Below are 20402 nucleotides of genomic sequence, written 5' to 3'. Positions count from 1 at the left end.
GAAGGTGGCATGCTGGTCCTTCGTGGGCAAATTTGGTCATCAAAGTCTGTCATTCTCTGGATATATGGTGCTTTCAAAACAAGGTTGGATCATGATGACCTCATTGATCTTCAGGTCATAGCTCCTGAAAGAGGCCGGATTTACAATTCCGAATTGGATGACCATTCAAAACGTATTTTCCCAGTTGGAGCTCATTTATTCCCGATTTACACGTTTTCTTGAACTCACTGAAGTCAAGTTTTCGCTGTTCCGAGTTAACAGTTGTTTTATGCGCGGCACAAATCATGCTTCATTGACAGCATGGCCAATGTTGAATGTGTATAATTTTAAACTTGGAAAAGAGCCCCTTAATCCCAGATTTGCGATCACATAGCCACTGTTACTGATTCCTTCCAAACCACTCATTGTTGAATTTGCGATGTCCAACTTGTTGTGTAATGTTTATGTCCAATGGCCAATGAGCACCGATAGTTTTTATCTATAATTTATTTTCATTATTTCTCTTCATATGACAAGGATTAAAAATGATTTGCCAGCAGATTGTCGGCTTGTTTCATGATGATGACTGCTAGCTAAGATTTCGAAAGTATGAGAGTGACATGATCAGTCCAATCAAAGCTACGGTAGATATAACGTCATTTGACGTCATTTTATCTGTGGCCAATGACCTTGAGCCTCCTTGGATTGGCACTTCTAATGTAACTGTAACGATCGTCTGTAAAAGAAGGGGACCAAGGCGCAGCGTGGGTTGGGTTCATCATACTTTAATATAAACGGTTAACCAGCAAAAACCAAAACACGAAGCAACACAACGAACGAACAGTTTCGCAGGCTACTCACAGCAATGCAAAACCACACAACAGAAAAAAACTACCCACAAAAACCCAAAGGAAAACAGGCTGCCTACATATGGCTCCCAATCAGCGACAACAATGTACCTGATTGAGAGCCATACAAGGCCAAAACAAAGAAATACAAAAACATGGAAAAAAGGACATAGAATGCCCACCCTAGTCACACCCTGGCCTAACCAAAATAGAGAATAAAACCCTCTCTATGGCCAGGGCGTGACTGTAACTCTATGACAGCACCAAGGGGCTAGAACTTTCATGGTCTACCCTTAGACTTGTCGATGACGTAGTGTCCCCATGAGTGACAGAACAATGAGCCAATCACAGCGCAATACTCCGTATTTTCTGCTGGCTTGCCCCACCACCACCACAGAAAGCACTGAGCTAGGCTGAAATACATGCATTTTGGAGCTACCTTACTCAAGAAAACAAAAAAGAGACAATGTTTGAATGCGGCTTTATTAACTCAATGATATATCTTCTTTTTTTTTTTTACATTGTTTGCAAACTGATATGTGACACTTATTTATGCCAAAATAACATGCAAAACAGGCAAACCCCCCCAAAATCGCCACTGATATTCACCATCCCAGCAGCAATTAATTCCCAAACCCTGAGCAATATAACATTTAGTCAATTACAAATTACATAACCCTCCCTTGGACTAAATTTAAAAAATTCTAAACCCTCCCCTTGACTAAAATTGAAAAATGTGATTCTATCCATCATGATCGGCCCATCATCAGTGCAAAACTTTTGATTGTGAGTTAAAACAAACAAACAAAATAAGTGAGACTGTAGAATAACACAATAATAGAGTTGAGTCTTTCCCTTTCTCACCTTCCATGAGTCCTCCTCTTTCAACACCTTGTAGGCTATTGAGTGGCTCACATTTCCTCCACATTTAGCTTGGAGTTAAGACAAGACTGATTGTGCGAGGACGCTATATTGTCTATAATATCTGTCACATAAATCTTTACCTTTTACAACTAACAAATAAACACTATCACGTACAGTTTTGTTGATACATTAAATACAATCACTTCTATTCTCCATTGTACTATATGATTGAGTGTGTGCTTCACAACTCTCCAATACAAAGCGACCCTCAGGGTTTGAGTTCTGCTCCCATCGCTACTCTTCCTCAGAACCAAATTATTACTTCAGATATAAATTTGGTTAACCCAAAACTAAAGTCTCATGTAATTGGTCAGCTTCTTTGTTTACGTATATATGTCCACTAGAGATTACTTCAGATGACTCAGAAAATGTATTTCAAATATTCATGTTCGTAACCACAAATGTACAATATTCATCCAGAAATATGGAAATGTAGTTTCACCTTTCACCCTTCTCCATGTGCTGCTGTGTGTATCTTGTCCCTCTGACTGTATCTGACAGGAATGCTATCAGATCAGTCTGGCTAAATCATTCTGCTCATGTCAATGTTGGTTTGGTGTTTGTAACTTAAACGGTTCAACAGCATTGGGGAATCTATTATTGTCTATGGAGCATTTATACAAATGTAAAATTGTTATAGTTCACAAAGTATTAATGAACTAGTAAAAAGCAACAAGAATAAAAAAGTTTATGACTTGAAGCAAGACTGGAGTTCCTCTGGCCAGTGTCTGTGTTCTTTTGCCCACCTTAACCTTTTGTTTTTATTGGCCAGTCTGAGAAATGGCTATTTCTTTTCAACTCTGCCTAGAAGGCCAGCATCCCGGATTTGCCTCTTCACTGTTGGCATTGAGACTGGTGTTTTGCGGGTACTATTTAATGAAGTTGCCAGTTGAGGACTTGTGAGGCTTCTGTTTCTCAAACTAGCTCAGTTGTGCACCGGAGCCTCCCACTCCTCTTTCTATTCTGGTTAGAACCAGTTTGTGCTGTTCTGTGAAGGGAGTAGTACACAGCGTTGTACCAGATCTTCAGTTTCTTGGCAATTTCTCTCATGGAATAGCCTTCATTTCTCAGAACAATAGACTGACGAGTTTCAGAAGAAAGTGCTTTGTTTCTGGACATTTTGAGCCTGTAATCGAACCCACAAATGCCGATGCTCCAGATACTTGTCTAAAGAAGGCCAGTTTGATTGCTTCTTTAATCAGAACAACACTTTTCAGCTGTGCTAACATAATTGCAAAAGCGTTTTCTAATGATCAATTAGATTTTTTTAATTATAAACTTGGTTTAGCTAACACAACGTGCCATTGGAACACAAGAGTGATGGTTGCTGATAATGGGCCTCTGTACGCCTATGTAGATATTTCATAAAAAATCTGCCGTTTCCAGCTATAATAGTCATTTACAACATTAGCAATGTCTACACTGTATTTCTGATCAATTTGATGTTATTTAATGGACAACAAAATAGATTTTCTTTCGAAAACAAGGACATTTCTAAGTGACCCCAAACCTTTGAATGGTAGTGCATATATATATAGTCAAAGTGCCAGTAATCTTCAACTGTCCCTCAGGGAATCAATTGACATTGTAATTACACACCTGGGGGTCATTCATAAATATTTACTGCCACAGGAAAATAACCACTTTCTGGGAAAATTACATAAAATCCCATTGAAAAACATCATGCAATTTACAGGTCACTTTTTATAAAAGTGCAAATTCATTCGGGAATGAAAGTGTTATTCAACAACATTTTAAAATACATTCTCTCTCCGGGTATGCAATGATTAGATGACGTAGGCTGTAGGTGCCGGGATGGCTGGGACGTATGGCGGCATGATATATGATATGGCAACATCAATAAATCCCACCTTCCTATCATGATGCTGATGAGCTATACCCGGGTGGTGGGGGAGGGAGGGTATAGATTTTACATTTCCAAGCTATTGTGTGAATATCAACTTATCCTAGGTATCTAGTTTTGTGACCCCAAACACACACACACACACACACACAAATACAATATTAGGTTTCAGCCTACTCAATATCAATATTCATATTTGCATTCCACTGTGTCAACATAAACTTACACTAGTCTCAGGCAAACATGCAAAGGATCATAATCTGTTCAGGCATGGGCAGTACTGTACAGTGTACTAACATTTCCATTTTTATGTTGCCATTCCCTGGGTATCCATGGTAAGGAAAGTAGAACTGTCAACAGGACCATTGTAGGGATTCTTTTCCCACACGTAGTGGAATCAAACGTTTAAAGGGTCACATTTCCCTATGCCCCCTGCCAAATGTTTATTGTCCTCATTTTGATGTGTATAAATATTTTTCTATTATCAAACGGTGAGGGGTTAAAGTGCAGAGGGGCTTGTAGGGTCTGGTATCGGAAGCAATTAAGGTGATCAGGACTTATACTTCTATCCATGTTCTCCGTCCGTTTCTCGACCTAGATGACGTTCTCAAAGAGCTGCATGGAGGCCATGATATTTTCATCCTGGTGAGAGAAATGAAAAGTTGATGAATCAGTTGTTAAGGACACAATGTCAATTGAACACTACTTATGGCAGAACTGTTCTTAGCTCTTCATATGATTTGTGTTCCTCTGACATGTAAGACAAACCTGTCAGTTAACCTGCTGTCTACCAGCTACAGGAATACCTGGAATGTTAGCCGGGCAAGTTAAAGCCACGTAATAGCATGTGGCTTGTCTGGGCATTCTAACATGATGTACAGTACATCTTTTCATCAGTAAAGATTGTGGAGGATGTGTTTACCTTCTGACAAGTCTCTATGAACTCATCAATGGTCACCACCCCGTCTCTGTTCCGATCCATTTTCTGAAAAAGCTAGCCATTAAATATCTTATACAATTACATACAGAACTACAATTTATTTGATTTTATTTAACCTTTATTTAACTAGGTAAGTGAGTTAAGAACAAATTCTTATTTACAATGACGGCCTACCCCGGCCAAACCCTAACCCGGACGACGCTGGGCCAGTTGTGCGCTTCCACAGTAACAAAATGTGAAGCTTTTAGGTTGGGAAAACTCAAACAGACGAGAGTTCTTATTACACAATAGCCAAACAATTAATCTTTAGGACAGAAACAATACAAACATAAGGACAGAAGGTGTTAAACAACGTGAAATGTTAGACATGGGGGTGGGATGGGAGGGGGTCATACACTGGGGGTTTATGTACCTGAAAGAACTTGTCCACATGCTCAGATGGATCAACATCTCGTACACTGGGAGAGGTATACCTGCCCATCATGTCATAGATGGACGTCATTATGGCCAACATCTCCTGTACACAGGTTTACACGCACACACACACACACACACACCCCCGCACACATATACAGTCATGAGTCAACGCCATGTCTTGGAGTGTTATGTCTAGCAGAAAAGCATCTCTATGCAACAAACAGGAAATGCACGACCTTACACTGTACCTTCTTGGTGATGTAGCCATCCTTGTTGATATCATACAGATTGAAGGCCCACCGGAGTTTCTCTGTTTCTGAACCTCTGAGCAGTACAGATAGTCCAATCACAAAGTCCTGCAAAAAAAACATAGAAAACCTGACTGACTGTCGAAGTAACAGATTTCATCTACTGAAGGCAGTTTGTTTTTTAGATTGAGCAGGTTATCGGGACGGCTAAGGTTGATTGTTCTGGAAGGTTTTATACGAGAGGACAACTGACCTAACTTAAAAGGAGCTTTGCTTACCTCAAAACGGATAGAGCCATTTCTGTCCATGTCAAATGCGTTGAACAGAAAATGTGCATATGTGGTGGCATCTGAGAAGGGATGCCAATAATGTAGTTAACATTAGGCAGGTACTGTACACAGTGGGTGACAGCTGGTTATTTATTCTCTTTCCACTTTTATCCACTTTGACGGTCGCTCTGGGCGAAATGGGTCAGTCTTTATAGCATCTATAAATCAATAGGTGAGGTTCTGAGTTGTCAGAATCTTACATTTCTTATCAAATGTTGATTACAAAACAGTATGACCATGCTCTCTATTAAACCCATTGAAAGAGCTGACAACGGCGCAGCAGTGGAAAGGGAGTCTCCCACCTATCTGCAGTACTATTCCATTGTGCCTCCCTTACATCACTTGAGGACAGACTCCTACCTCCCTGGGGGAAGAACTGTGAGTAGATGTTCTTGAAAGTCTCCTCATCCACCAGCCCGCTGGGACACTCCTGTTCAGAGGGGAATTAAAATATATTTATTAAGTACTAAGTGCTTAACTTGTATGCACTGTATGTATTTATAAATGTAGTTACATATCTATGAAAATAGATATGTCTAACGGTTTGCTCACGGCTAATATATGTGTAACAGCTTGTAGTGAGTGAGTGTAAATATCTGTGTAAATAAATGTGTGTAGCTATGCAAGTATATCAAACATATTGTGAGATGGTATCTTTGCAGTCCTTCAAGTCCCTGACAGTGTGTGTTTAACCTCTACCCCACTCCCACTCGGTGCTCTACGCCCAGTCAAGTCCCAGTCGCACGTTTTTGAAGCCTCTGTAGAGCGACTGCAACTCCTTCTTGGTGAACTGGGTCTGGACCTGGAGCTGTTCCAAGCCTTCAGGCTGGTGACGAACAGTAGAAAGCTCCAATTCACAGTCGCTACTCTCTGTTTGAGAGAGGAGAGGGAAAGAGAGAGAGGAGGAGAACCCAGGGAAATATAGGAGAGTCGGGAGAAGGGGAGAGGTGAAAGGGAGGGGAGAATGTGGATCAGGTGAGAGGCAAGAATAGGACGGGAGCGGATGAGGAAGGTCGAAATCGGGAGAGGAAGACGGGACAAGAAGATATTGGGAGGGAGAGGAATTTGTGTGGTGGGTAACAGAGAAATTGGATTTGATGAATATGGTGTACAATATTTCAAGGCAAAAAGAAGGTGGACAGGTGAACAATAGAGTGGGAGAGGATGACGAATACAGGGAGTTACAACTGTGTGTGTGTGCTCACCATCTATGAAATACAAACAAACAGCGCGATGAACAGGGAGAGGAAGACAGGGGAGAGATTGAAGTATAGGGAAGTGAGAAGGGGGGAACACATACAATCAGATTAAGCCAGACAGTCACAGTATTTTGGTTTAAGTTGTTTCTTTCTCTATAAACCAGTAATAAGACATGAAACCTTCGTTGTCTTGAGGCAGTCTTCTCTCATAGAGTGACAACACTGAAATCAATTTATATCTTCAACTATCAACAACACAGTACAAGAAGCTTCTGTCTATCGCTGAGGAATATTATGGCCTTGAAAAGAACAGGGCACTGTAGAGTCTCTCCTTGTTACTTACCATCTAATGACAAGGGCTCCCAGACACCAAACTGCTTGAACACTACAAAAAACAAGCCAATGACTACAGTAATTGCAATCAGTTCCATGCCTTCCAGCACCATGGCTGACTTGTTTGAATAAGAACCTTTATCAGCTTGCTATTGGCCAGCGCTGAACATATTGGATGCATTTTCCGCAAATTAACAAATGTTTCCTGCTGGATGTGTGTGTCTAAGAAAACATCAAAACAAACAATTGAACAATGTCTGAAAAATAGCTGCGAACACTGAAATCTATTGGTCACACTTTACTCCCCCCATTTTCCCACCCACACACAGTGTTAAAGGAGGTGAACTCTCAGGTGACGATGCTCCTCGTGATGAACACGGTAAAGATCCAGTGGAAGAAGAGATCCATTAACAGTCACTCTGTTTCAGGTGCCCTTCATTTAACCCCTTGATATCCAGCAAAAGCAAAAAGGTGAGTTTGATGATAATATCTTTTTGTCTTCAAAAAGTCCCTCTAAATCCAAGTCCAGCGCATGGTATTGAGTTGAAAACAAACGTATACTACTTGATTCCTCATCTCCCAAATATCTCCATCCTCTGTGAAGTATCTTCCGTAGTACACATTCTGCACCAGTTAAGGGCTGAACCCCCTGTGTCTCCCTTTTTGGGTAAGTCTGTCCTACAGGTCCATCAAGACAGGAATTTTCCCTCTAAGGGCAGCGAGACCGGAGGGATGATGTGCTGTTTTTTTGACTAATAGTTTCTAAATAACGGTCTGAGCGTTTCCTTGTTTTCCCGGGCATTTCAATGATGATGTAAAGCTGTAAACCAAGCATTGATCCACATCCACTGATGGCTGGAATATGACCAGCAGCACTTAGAGTGAAGGAGTCTGCCCTGTGTGGCGCTGCCTGTGTCTACCTCTCCATTCACACAGCCAACATGACACTGGATTTTTTTTTTTAAACTCACATTGTGGTTCTAATTCAACAAACTGATATCAAAAACTGATATTCCAACTGAGTTTATTAATTAAGGGACTTTAAACAGGAGAAATAGCGGAGGTAGACTGAGTGCCCTAATTATTTTTCCTATCCCAAAACCCCTTACAAAGTCTCTGTGAAGTTTTAAACTCCTTACAAAGTCCCTGTGAAGTTTTAAACTCCTTACAAAGTCTCTGTGAAGTTTTAAACTCCTTACAAAGTCCCTGTGAAGTTTTAAACTCCTTACAAAGTCCCTGTGAAGTTTTAAACTCCTTACAAAGTCTCTGTGAAGTTTTAGCAACATTCATTGACAATCCACCAAATGCTTTCATGATATCACTTGTGGTGTGCATGAGTGTGAGGCCGTAAAACATACAAATAGAGGTGGAGTTCATAACTGATGAGTGTGCACATCTTATTGGAGAGAGTTTAAGCAGGAGCTGAGAGAGGGAGCGGGGGAGGATAAATCAATGAGATGCAAAATACTGGTCTTAGGACTGGAATGGGAACAGGCCAGAAATGCATTTTACCAGAGAGAGATTTAGATGGAGTTAGCCACTGGACTCGATCTTCTTTATGCTGCACATCAAGATGCTGCACCTTGTGGACACTGTAGGGAAACCACTGAAGCACAGCTGCACCACTGCACCACTGCACCGCGAACACAGTCCCACAAATGAGCCCCTGTTCATCATTTCCAAGTACTACTTTGCAAACACATTAATGTCAAACATTTGTATTTTAAAGATAACCGTATCCTCACTTTCAACTCCATTCCTGCAAAGAGCAAGCACAGGTGACCAAACCACTACCACCAGAATGATCACAGAGCATTTTTAATCCACTGATGTCTCTATAACCGTATGAACTGCCACAACAGTGTCAGGCAGAGCCTTGTATTCATGCATACAGTACAGGGTTAGCTCATGTAATAGAGACCATTGAAAACCAAGACAGCAGCAAAATGTTCATGTTCCCTAAATGCTGATCTATCTTAACTCTTACATTAAAGAAGAACAAGGCCTAATGCTGGCATATCGGCATTTCTGCACTCTTCAGATCAAACATGAATAACAACAGTAATGAGAACGTCATGAAGGCCCATAGACCCAGACTATCAATCACACGACAGCAACTCACAACAACACAACCATCTGCTTAGAGTATAACCCAGCTCCCTCCCTCCCTCCCCCCCTCCCTCCCTCCCTCCCCCCCTCCCTCCCTCCCTCCCTCCCTCTGAAAGGTTCTAAGACTGCCAGAGTGTGAGACTACCAACTGGTGTACATAGAGAATACTTATATTGTGTCATGTAATGATTAATACTATCCAGCAGATGGCAATGCCTAGACATGGTTGTATTGGTGGTTCCTTACTGGAAAGGGCTTAGAGTTGAAGGAGGGCAGGGCGACGGAGGGGTTAACATGGGGGGGCGGGATGGTGGTTGGGGGTCTCTTCGCTCTGGTGACTGCACATGAACATGTTAGCCCCAGTCTGCATGCACAGAAGGGCAATGTCAATAATTTAGATAGGTAGAGAAAACGAGGGCACACCGGGGTATAAGCAGTAACAGACACTTGGCTATTCCCTCCATATTCAGCTCATACTTCCACCCATAAAAAAAATACAAATATCAAACTTCTTCAGGTGCTGGACAGAAAAAACAAATAATGGACTCTTTCAACAACACCCTTATTTACTTAACAATATTGTGTTTAGCCTTGGATGTCTCTCTTTTTGCATGTGTTGTACATGTTCCTGAAAAAGGGTATAGTAAAGGATCTAATGACAAATAATCCACAAAGGCTTTGAAACAAAAGTCATTGATCATTACCATTTTGACAAAATGACTGGCCATAGTTTCTTTCTGGAGGCAGCTTCCCTCCAGTAAGAGATGACTGGTACATTACTGTCAACACTGGGACTTTTATTTCAATAATCATTTTAAGCTTTCTAAATCCCTACTAAAATAACTGAAGGAAAAGGAAAGAAGAGAAAAAGGAGAGAGTGGGAGAGTTTACAGGAGAGTTTAAAGGAGAGTTTACAGGAGAGTTTACAGGAGCGTTTACAGGAGAGTTAACAGGACAACTCTCAGCAGTAAGCCTACGGCAATCAGTTTGCTGGGATTCCGGAGAACGAATAGAGATGTATTGATAGTATATTGAAATGACACAAAGAGATGAGTGGCTAGCACAGTAGAAGTCCACTGAGAGACAGCAAGAGAGATGATAGAGTTTTAAAATATAGTCCTATAAGATGGGGTAGACGCATTCAAATTAATCTTACATGCATCCCCTCCCCCTCTCCTCTGCCTTCGTCTTCACTCCACCCCAGCTATCCCACACAGGGAAGAACACATACAACTCTGTAGCTGGGATGACTGAGCCTCATGTAAGTTTGGCACTGTCCCTGACCTACCTGGCCCCTGAGTGTTTGTGGTGCTGTCAATGATCCATTTGACGAGGCAGCACTTCATCAGAGATTTACGAGTGATTCGGGGCTTCTGCCATTTCCCTCTGTCCTCCCTCTGTCCTCCTGGGCTGGGCTCCTTCCCATTGGCATCAGGCAGCAGGCCACCGTCCACTCCCTTTCCATCAGCCTGGGGGACACAGAACTAACTGGGTTAACAGATGACAGAGAGAGGGGTAAGGACACTACAGAGAAGACTGTTGGTACAGAAGGGTTAGAGGACGCACAAAAGAGAATGTATGGGCTGGACAGAGAGGGGGAGGAAGAGAAAGAACATGATATTACAGAAAATGTGTACAAAGAACCCTGCATAAAAAATCTAATAAAAATAAGCCATCCCTATTCCACTTTTTGTTTCATTAATCTATTGTTGTCCATGCATTTTGCATCATACTGTATGATTATGCTTTTTTGCAAAATGCATCATAGCGGCTGTATTTCGAAAGTTATACAGTGCCTTCAGAAATTATTCACACCCCTGGACTTTTTCCACATTTAGTTGTGTTACAGCCTGAATTTAAAATGGCTTAAATAGAGATGTTTTCTCAATACCCCATAATGTCAAAGTGGAATTACGTTTTTCAAAATTAATTAAAAAATTTAAGTTGAAATGTATTGCGTCAATAAGTATTCAACCACTTTGTTATAAGTAGCCTTGCACGAGCCCTGGACAGGACGCTAATCTATTGCAGGGCCTTCATTTTCTTTCAATATCAAACAATCTATCTCCTTAATGCTGAGTATCAAGCAGCAGAGACACATCAGGGCCCATTTTTACAGCCTTTGGTATGACTCGGCCGGTGATCGAACTCCCAACCCTCCAATGTCAGAGTGGACACTCGAAGGCCACTGAGATGGTACCCTTTTGTTATGACAAGCCTAAAGTTCAGGAGAAGACAGTGAATGTTCCTGAGTGGCCAAGTTATAGTTTTGACTTAAATCTACTTGAAAATATATGGCAAGACCTGAAAATGGTTGTCTAGCAATGATCAACAACCAATTTGACAAAGCTTGAAGAGTTTTTAAAAGAATAATGGGCAAATGTTGCACAATCCAGGTGTGGAAACTCTTAGAGACTTAATAGGAAAGACTCACAGCTGTAATCGCTGCCAAAGGTGCTGCTACAAGGTATTGACTCAGGGGTGTGAATACTTATGTAAATGAAAAATTTCAGCATTTTATTTTCAATACATTTGCAAAAATTGATTCATTTTGTATTCAGGCTGTAACACAACAAAAATGAAAAAGAAATCCTTTAAAGTTGTCAATTCTTTCAACTTGCCACCTACGCATTACCTAGCAACACTGTCTGGTTAGAAGTTAGAATAAAGCGTGATAAAACAATGGAATGTACATAGTTATAAATCCAATGTGCTCCAATGGGATCACATATCAAAGTTACAGTCAATTCACAGAGGATGAAGAAATACAGGATGCTGTGACTGAAGATTAGAGAAGGATGGGCTGTAGGATGACATGGATGAAGAAAAAAATAGATAAGGAGAGAGGAAGCTTTATCACCCCTGGATTGATGGGGAATGGAAGGCCCACTAGTATGTATGGGGTGTGCATTGCAGAGTACTGTATGTGTGTGACTATGTAAAAAATATTCCCTGTTAATGTGTGTGTGTGTGTGTGTGTGTGTGTGTGTGTGTGTGTGTGTGTGTGTGTGTGTGTGTGTGTGTGTGTGTATGTGTGTGTGTGTGTGTGAGTGTGTGTGTGTGTGTGTGTGTGTGTGTGTGTGTGTGTGTGTGTGTGTGTGTGTGTGTGTGTGTGTGTGTGTGTGTGTGTGTGTGTGTGTGTGTGTGTGTGTGTGTGTGTTTGTATGCATGCACATGGCCGCACACATGCGTTCTTGTTTTGTTACAGTATTTGAAGAGAGAATGGAGCAAAATATCAGGGGAGATTCCCAGCCCCCTCGTAATCTCCTCATCTCCTATTTGAATATGAAAGGAAGCCAGGGCGCACAGAGCACTGAGGAACTCACTCAATAATTCACACTCCTGAAAACAGCATAAATAAAAGATCAGAGTCAGCTGCCATGGTGGGGATGAGTACCAGCCATGTGTTAAACACTGAGTACCAGCCATGTGTTAAAAACACTGAGTACCAGCCATGTGTTAAACACTGAGTACCAGCCATGTGTTAAAAACACTGAGTACCAGCCATATGTTACAAACACTGAGTACCAGCCATGTGTTACACACTGAGTACCGGCCATGTGTTAAACACTGAGTACCAGCCATGTGTTAAAAACACTGAGTACCAGCCATGTGTTAAACACTGAGTACCAGCCATGTGTTAAAAACACTGAGTACCAGCCATATGTTACAAACACTGAGTACCAGCCATGTGTTACAAACACTGAGTACCAGCCATGTGTTAAACACTGAGTACCAGCCATGTGTTAAAAACACTGAGTACCAGCCATATGTTACAAACACTGAGTACCAGCCATGTGTTACAAACACTGAGTACCAGCCATGTGTTACAAACACTGAGTACCAGCCATGTGTTACAAACACTGAGTACCGGCCATGTGTTACACACTGAGTACCGGCCATGTGTTAAACACTGATTACCAGCCATGTGTTAAACACTGATTACCAGCCATGTGTTAAACACTGAGTACCAGCCATGTGTTAAACACTGAGTACCAGCCATGTGTTAAAAACACTGAGTACCAGCCATATGTTACAAACACTGAGTACCAGCCATGTGTTACACACTGAGTACCGGCCATGTGTTAAACACTGATTACCAGCCATGTGTTAAACACTGAGTGCCAGCCAAGTGTTAAACACTGAGTACCAGCCATGTGTTACACACTGAGTGCCAGCCAAGTGTTAAACACTGAGTACCAGCCATGTGTTAAACACTGATTACCAGCCATATGTTAAACACCAGGACAAGAGAGACCATCCCCCACCAACCCAAACACACACACACAAATACATACACATACATACACCCCCCCCCCCCACACACACACACCGCCCTCAAACGACTACACTGAAACATGGCGTCAACTGTCGCCTCCTGAGCGATAAACAAATGCAGCTTCTTGCTTACACTGGCAACATGGCATCGAATCGAGGAAGGGTTGGTACATGATATGCATGCAGGGGGAACGGTTTGTCCACATTGCTCTGCAGCAACTGTTCTCCTTATTGATCACGTTGACCACTATCTGTGTATGCTGGACTATTCTTCACACACACTGTCAACAATACAGTGAGTGTACCAATACACTGAGTGTAAAAAACATGAGGAACACCTTCCTAATATTGAGTTGCACACCCTTTTGCCCTCAGAAGAGCCTCAATTCGTTGGGGCATGGTCTCTATAAGGTTTTGAAAGCGTTCCACAGGAATGCTGGCCCATGTTGACTCCTATGCTACCTACAATTGCGTCAAGTTGGCTGGATGTCCTTTGGATGGTGGACCATTCTTGATACACGGGAAACTGTTGAGTGTGAAAAACACAGCAGCATTGCAGTTCCATGTCTTAATTGTCTCAAGGCTTAAAAAACCTTCTTTAACCTGTCTCCTTCCCTTCATCTACACTGACTGAAGTGGATTTAACAAGCAACATCAATAACGGCTCGTAGCTTTCACCTGGATTCACCTGGTCCAGTCTATGTCATGGAAAGAGCCGGTGTTCTTAATGTTTTGTATACTCAGTGAATGTCATCTCAACAGTGGATGATTGTAGGCCCTGGCATCCGCAGTTCTACATTATTAACGTTTAGCCTGACATGTGGGAGATGCAGCAGGGTTTAACTACACCAGCGACAGCACCATCCGCTGATCACCACACATGTCACCAACACATGCCCTCTTCATTATCAACCCCTCTTTCTCCCCGTGTGTGTGGAGCTTGTAGCCTCTCCCTTGGTCCTGACAGAGTGGGAGAACACAGTGTACACAGAGCTCATTGACATGCAACACAGATACAGCCTCCTTCCCCTTCTTCTCTTGCCATGGATCACAGTGAGGTGGTACACTCACCACTCCAGTAGAACTGGCCCATAACAGGACTGCTAAATACAGATTGTCTGGGTGATCACAAGCCCTAAAGATGAACTTTCCCTGCCCTGACCTGGATCACTACAGTACAGTTTACGGTAACTTTTTGGCCTTTAGCTAAGGACAATGCACAAGGGACATTTTCTTGTGGGAGAAATATTCCAAAGAGAAATGTTTATATATTACATAATACATACGTGGACAAGCAAATACATTTTTGCTTTCTTACAGAAATACTTCAAATAGTCTCCATAGTCCCCATACACTCCTCCAAGATGTCTCTTCCTCTCTCAATCAATCCTGCTTCCTTTCTCCTATTGGCAAGCTAAAGCAGATTTCACGACAGGTAAGAAAAGGGGAAAAAAATCTATATTTTATTTGCCTGGATGAATTGTTCAATGAACAATCCAATAGAAGCAACAGTGTGGTTAATTTGAATCTTGTCAACGTGTCCACTGAGTCTGAAATCGCAATGTATGAAATTCTTTGTGTTTATATCTACAGGCCTGAGGGGTTCCTCTACTACTGTGACCTTTTGGGAAAGAGCTCCTTTTCCATATTTCCTAAGCAATTCTAACTATTTATTCCGGTTTTGTGTAGTTTGGTGAGAAAGGGGCCTGCAGTTGAGAAGCTTCAGGGTACAGTGCTGCTGGCTGGTAAATCACAGACCCTTTAGGGCAGGGCGTTGCAAACCTTTTTTCACAAGGGCCCCCTTTTTCACATTTTCACAAGCTAAAGCCCCCCCCTTCATATTATTATTATTGTCTATTGAGATAGCCTATATTAAATACACCACCAGCTTGATTTTATTTAATGTGAGGGGTTTTAAGCTCATTTCCTACAATTCTACTTAGTTTAAAAAGACTCATGACATATTTTAGATAGTATATTTAATGATAATAATAATGATAATGGATAAGGAAACTGTCTGGACCCGATTTCCCCAAATGTTATTCCACTACTACACATGTTTTTATTATGATAATTAATATGAACCCTCAATTTAATTTTACATATTTTCTTTTACAGAAAGTGAACAGATCAAATGATAGCAACAGAGTCCCACATAAGATCACTTCCAAGCAAAGTCCAATTTCTTAGACTCCTCAACTGAAGATGGTTGAAGCTCAGCTTCTGTCATAGAGACAAAACCCTCTGATGTTCCCATGTGCATCAGAGTAGCATCTTCCTCTGATATTTTACAACTTGGTTCTGGCCTAAAGCATCAGAAAAACATGCATTGTTTTAGATCGGTCTAAACAATCGCGAACGGGGAAAAAAAATAAAGAAAAAAATCCAATCAAGCCAGGTCCCGTGTACCCCACACAAGACCTTGGCGCGCTGTGCCTCCTATGGTGAGAACATCTGCTCTAGGCTTCCATTGTACTCATAATGCCTGGCTGCATGGAACAGCTGGGATCAGCTGATTATTGTCACAGAGGGATGCACTGTAACTCAGAACACTGTTATTATATTGTATTAAATATTATCTCTGTGCACTGTGTCGCTCACAGTCAAAATACAGTACAGAGTGGGACAACTACAGTGAAAATGGTTATATCATTTGCATAACGCTCCCTCGTTGCTTTTGTGGACGGTCCCAAGATACATTGCCTTCAGAAAGTATTCACACCCCTTAACTTTTCCCACATTTTGATGTGTTACATCCTAAATTTAAAATGGATTACATTTAGATGTTCTGTCACTGGCCTACACACAATACCCTATAATGTAAAAGTGGAATTATGTATTTCAAAATGTTACCAATTAATTAAAAACGAAAAGCTGAAATGTCTTGAGTCAATAAGTATTCAACCCATTTGTTAGCCTAAATAAATTCAGGAGTAAGAATGTGCTTAACAAGTCACATAATAAGTTGTGCACACTGTGTGCAATAATAGTGTTTAACATGATTTTTGAATGTCTACCTCATCTCTGTACCCCACACATACAATTATCTGCAATGTCCCTCAGACGAGCAGTGAATTTCAAACACAGATTCAACCACAGACCAGGGAGGTTTTCCAACGCCTCGTAAAGAAGGGCACCTATTGGTAGATGGGTAAAAAAAAGGACATTGAATATCCCTTTGAGCATGGTGAAGTTATTCATTACACTTTCGATGGTGTATCAATTCACCCAGTCACTACAAAGATACAGGCCTCCTTCCTAACTCAGTTGCCGGAGAGGAAGGAAACCACTTACGGATTTCACCATGAGGCCAATGGTGACTTTAAAACAGTTACATAGTTAATGGCTGTGATATGAAAACATTTAGGAAGAATCAACAACATTGTAGTTACTCCACAATACTAACCTAATTGACAGAGTGAAAAGAACGAAGCCTGTCCAGAATACAAATATATTTTTTAAAATGCATCCTGTTTGCAACCAAACACTAAAGTAATACTGCAAAACATGTGGCATAGCAATTTACTTTTTGTCCTGAATACAAAGTGTTATGCCTGGGGCAAATCAAATAGAACACATTACTGAGCACCACTCTCCATATTTTCATGCATAGTGGTGGCTGCATCATGTTATGGGTATGCTTGTAATCGTTAAGGACTGGGGAGTTTTTCAGGATAAAAAAGAAATAGAATGGAGCTAAGCACAGGCAAAATCCTAGAGGAAAACCAGGATCAGTCTGCTTTCCACCAGACACTGGGAGATTAATTCACCTTTCAGCAGAACATTAACCTAAAACACAAGGCCAAATCTACACTGGAGTTGCTTTCCAAGAAGACAGTTCCTGAGTGGCCAAGTTAAAGTTTTGACTTAAATCTGTTTGAAAATCTACGGCAATACATGAAAATAGTTGTCTAGCAATGGTCAACAACCAATGACAGAGCTTGAAGAATTTTGAAAAGAATAATGGGCAAATGTTGCACAATCCAGGTGTGGAAATCTCTTAGAGACTTACCCAGAAAGACTCACAGCTGTAATCGCTGCCAAAGGGGATTCTAACATGTATTGACTCAGGGGATTGAATACTTATTTAATCAAGATCTATATTTTTTTTCTTGTTTTTTTTTTTTTTTTTTTTTTTTACAAATGTTACAATTTTTCTTCCACTTTGACATTAGAGTATTTTGTGTATATCGTTAACAAAAAAAAGAACATTTAATTCATTTTAATCCCTTTTTGTAACACAACAAAATATGGAAAAAGTCAAGGGGTGTGAATACTGTCTGAAGGCAGTGTAAAAGTGTATGCCAATTTTTTTTGGGGTGGACTGCAAGTCTTGAAGGCATGCTGTACATACAAAAGGGATGCTGAACAGAGGCTTGCATTGCAGTTCTATACGTCATTGTGCAGAAGACATTGCTTAGAGCAATGTCTTTATGTTCATTATGCAACTACTTTTCTCCAGCTCACATTTAGGTGTGTGAACCCTCCCCCTCACAAATACGCTATTATTAACTTGAGCATTGGATACTTTCCTGACCATCAACCAAATTCAAACGGACTAATGGGCAGTGAATCCATCGCAGGGCTAGTTCCACAAGCTCTGTACAAAAGTAGACGCCTCTCACCATAGGCTCTATTTAAAGTGCCACGAAGAGCCAGTGGAAACAAACAACATGAGAGAGTGAGAGAAAGAGAGAGACAGAGAGTAAACAAAAAAGAACACAGTGCTCCTAATCCCTGGGCTGATGATTATGTCCTCCCTCCTTGTTTCCCCTCCATCAACTTTTTCTCCATTGTTACCTCCACTCCGGTCACAAAGATCAAGGGCTCCTCTCTGTTTCCCAATGTGAATCTAGCAAGGAACAGAGCTGAATTACAATTTGGGAGTTAGTGAAACTGCCTGTCAAACTTGCTAAGTGGATTCTTAAGATCTTATTCAACAACCACTTTCTGTGGAGCTTTCTGTCCTTTTCACTCCCTGAAAGAATGCCTGATTTGTAACACAGTCAACATTTTGTCCCAGAGAGGAAGTGATATTGTTCAGTAAGTGCAGTATTGCATTAGTAGACAAACCACATAGGACAGCTGCTGAAAGATGAGTGATGGAAAAGGACATCACATGAGGTCACAGTTACATAAGACGAGGGGATAATGCCTTTAGTTGTGGTTCATCAGCACACTGTTCTTGTGTGTCACGCTATGCATGTCTGTCCCCTCACACATCTGGAAGATGCATGCCTGACTTACGGATTCTTGTCTAAATCAACATTTATGCATTTGCTTTGAAGACAACAAAAAAATGTGTTAAATTATCAAAAATCACAGTTAAGCATCCCAGTTTGTGTGTGTGTGTGTGTGTGTGTGTGTGTGTGTGTGTGTGTGTGTGTGTGTGTGTGTGTGTGTGTGTGTGTGTGTGTTGTATAATGCATGTGTATTATACATTATTTACAGTGTATTAACTGGAGGGCACTTACAACTACTTCTTGACCTGTTTTTCCCTGAAAGCAAGATGACATTTCAGCTCCATATTTTTCTGTTTGTTTTCCAATTAGCCTTTATCACATTAACAAGTAAACACATTGAGCTTCTACAGGGAGTTAGTTGTCATAAACCAAATAGTTTTAATGTCAAATCTCAACATATGGCTCAAAACAGCAAGGCAACTGCTGAAAACAGAATCAAACTCCAGCTGCAGTTGCAATGAGTGAAGTCTACATACTGTATCTGACAGAATGCTGAGCACCTTCAAGAGAGAAAGAATCCCCCATGTACCTCACAACTTCAGCAACAAGCTCAACTATTGTACTATTAAATAGGTTTTTGCAGCTACTAGACTTCTGTCTAGCACAATTGCTACAATGGTTTGAACAACAGTCAGTCACTCTATATATCAATCTGCGCACCATTAGTTGATGAAATACATTAAGTGATATCTGAATGCCTGCCTTTGGACAATGTCTTCACTTGAAAAATGAAATAGTAATTGCCTGCTTGAAATTGATACTCATAATTAATTGAGTAGTACATGGTTACAAGACAATTAAGCTACTGACATACAATACTGCAGATGGTAAGAATCAATATAATTAATTATCAGAGCAGGTACAATATCAGTGACACATTTTACATTTATATTTAGGTAATTTAGCGGACGTTCTTATCCAGAGTGCATACATTTTCATACACCAAGCAGCTTACATGACAACTTTTCCATGGCATCAACAAGCAGTTGGTTACTGTTGCATTTGATTGATTCAACAACACTCACGTGCGTGTCTCACTTTATGAGACATGCAATAACTCAATGATGAGTTTTTTTCTGCCGTAACTTAGTGCACGAATGACGTGCGCATGGATTTGTTAGATCTGCCTCGTACTGAACTCAAACTTGAGAGTGAATGTGCCGGAGCAGTTTGTTTAGGCTATTCCAACAATTAAAAAACCACATCAAAATATACATGTAATATTTTTTTGATTTACCTGCATGATGTTGATATGTTGATTTCTTGCTTTTTGCAGTAAACCGCTCTGAGGCATTCGTCTAGTCGCGCGCACTTTCTGTTCTGAGGATCCTGACGTAAACGGTAACCTGCGAGGCATAAAGTCGCTCATTTCAAAGCACCGCACGAGAGAGAGAGAGAGAGAGAGAGAGAGAGAGAGCACTACCAGTATGGCTTCTTCCACGTGCTGTGCGTGGTTCTGAACACGCTGTGGTGTTTTCCTTGTTGTATTTCCCAATCGAGCACAAGACAGTCACCAACGAAACCTGGCCAACTATCTGTTCCCCAATTAAACTGATCCCACAGGGAGCTACATTTGTATTGAGCCCATTGGGGATATCTTACTTTGATTTTCTTTCTGTAGACTTTTGCGCATTTAAGTCGGACAGTTACATGTACATTGTATACTGTTATGTGGGCTAAACAACGGAATA

General features: G+C 41.0%; 1 protein-coding gene across 4 annotated transcripts; it reads right to left on the bottom strand.

Moving 5' to 3' along the window:
• Positions 1 to 3351: 3351 nt before the first annotated feature.
• Positions 3352 to 20111, bottom strand: LOC115159431 (calsenilin). 4 transcript variants are annotated; one of them, XM_029709140.1, is made up of 10 exons: positions 19949 to 20110; positions 10479 to 10659; positions 9215 to 9217; positions 6295 to 6419; positions 5910 to 5979; positions 5499 to 5569; positions 5221 to 5328; positions 4968 to 5072; positions 4538 to 4600; positions 3352 to 4257 (listed from the first exon to the last, which is right to left on the bottom strand). In XM_029709140.1, the coding sequence occupies exons 1-10, from the start codon at positions 20078 to 20080 to the stop codon at positions 4210 to 4212; spliced, it is 906 nt and encodes a 301-aa protein (XP_029565000.1). In that variant the 5' UTR covers positions 20081 to 20110; the 3' UTR covers positions 3352 to 4209. The 4 variants fall into 4 exon arrangements, with proteins under 4 accessions (XP_029565000.1, XP_029565002.1, XP_029565001.1 ...); XM_029709142.1 differs by lacking the exon at positions 19949 to 20110 and adding an exon at positions 18269 to 18298; XM_029709141.1 differs by lacking the exon at positions 9215 to 9217 and having other exon boundaries at positions 19949 to 20111.
• Positions 20112 to 20402: the final 291 nt, after the last annotated feature.

The sequence above is a fragment of the Salmo trutta genome, chromosome 23, assembly GCF_901001165.1.
Source record: "Salmo trutta chromosome 23, fSalTru1.1, whole genome shotgun sequence".
In the NCBI taxonomy this organism is placed as follows: Eukaryota; Metazoa; Chordata; class Actinopteri; order Salmoniformes; family Salmonidae; genus Salmo; species Salmo trutta.
The sequence above is the reverse complement of the archived record's forward strand: the minus strand, read 5'-3'. Positions and strand labels throughout refer to the sequence as shown.

Bases quoted from the DNA above. Each gene is read 5' to 3' on its own strand.
- LOC115159431 (XM_029709140.1), bottom strand. From the start codon at position 20,080: ATGAGCGACTTTATGCCTCGCAGGTTACCGTTTACGTCAGGATCCTCA. The intron at 10,660-19,948 runs GTAAATCAAAAA...TGTGTCCCCCAG, and splicing joins AACATATCAACATCATGCAG to GCTGATGGAAAGGGAGTGGA. The intron at 5,073-5,220 runs GTACAGTGTAAG...ACCTGTGTACAG, and splicing joins ATGGCTACATCACCAAGAAG to GAGATGTTGGCCATAATGAC.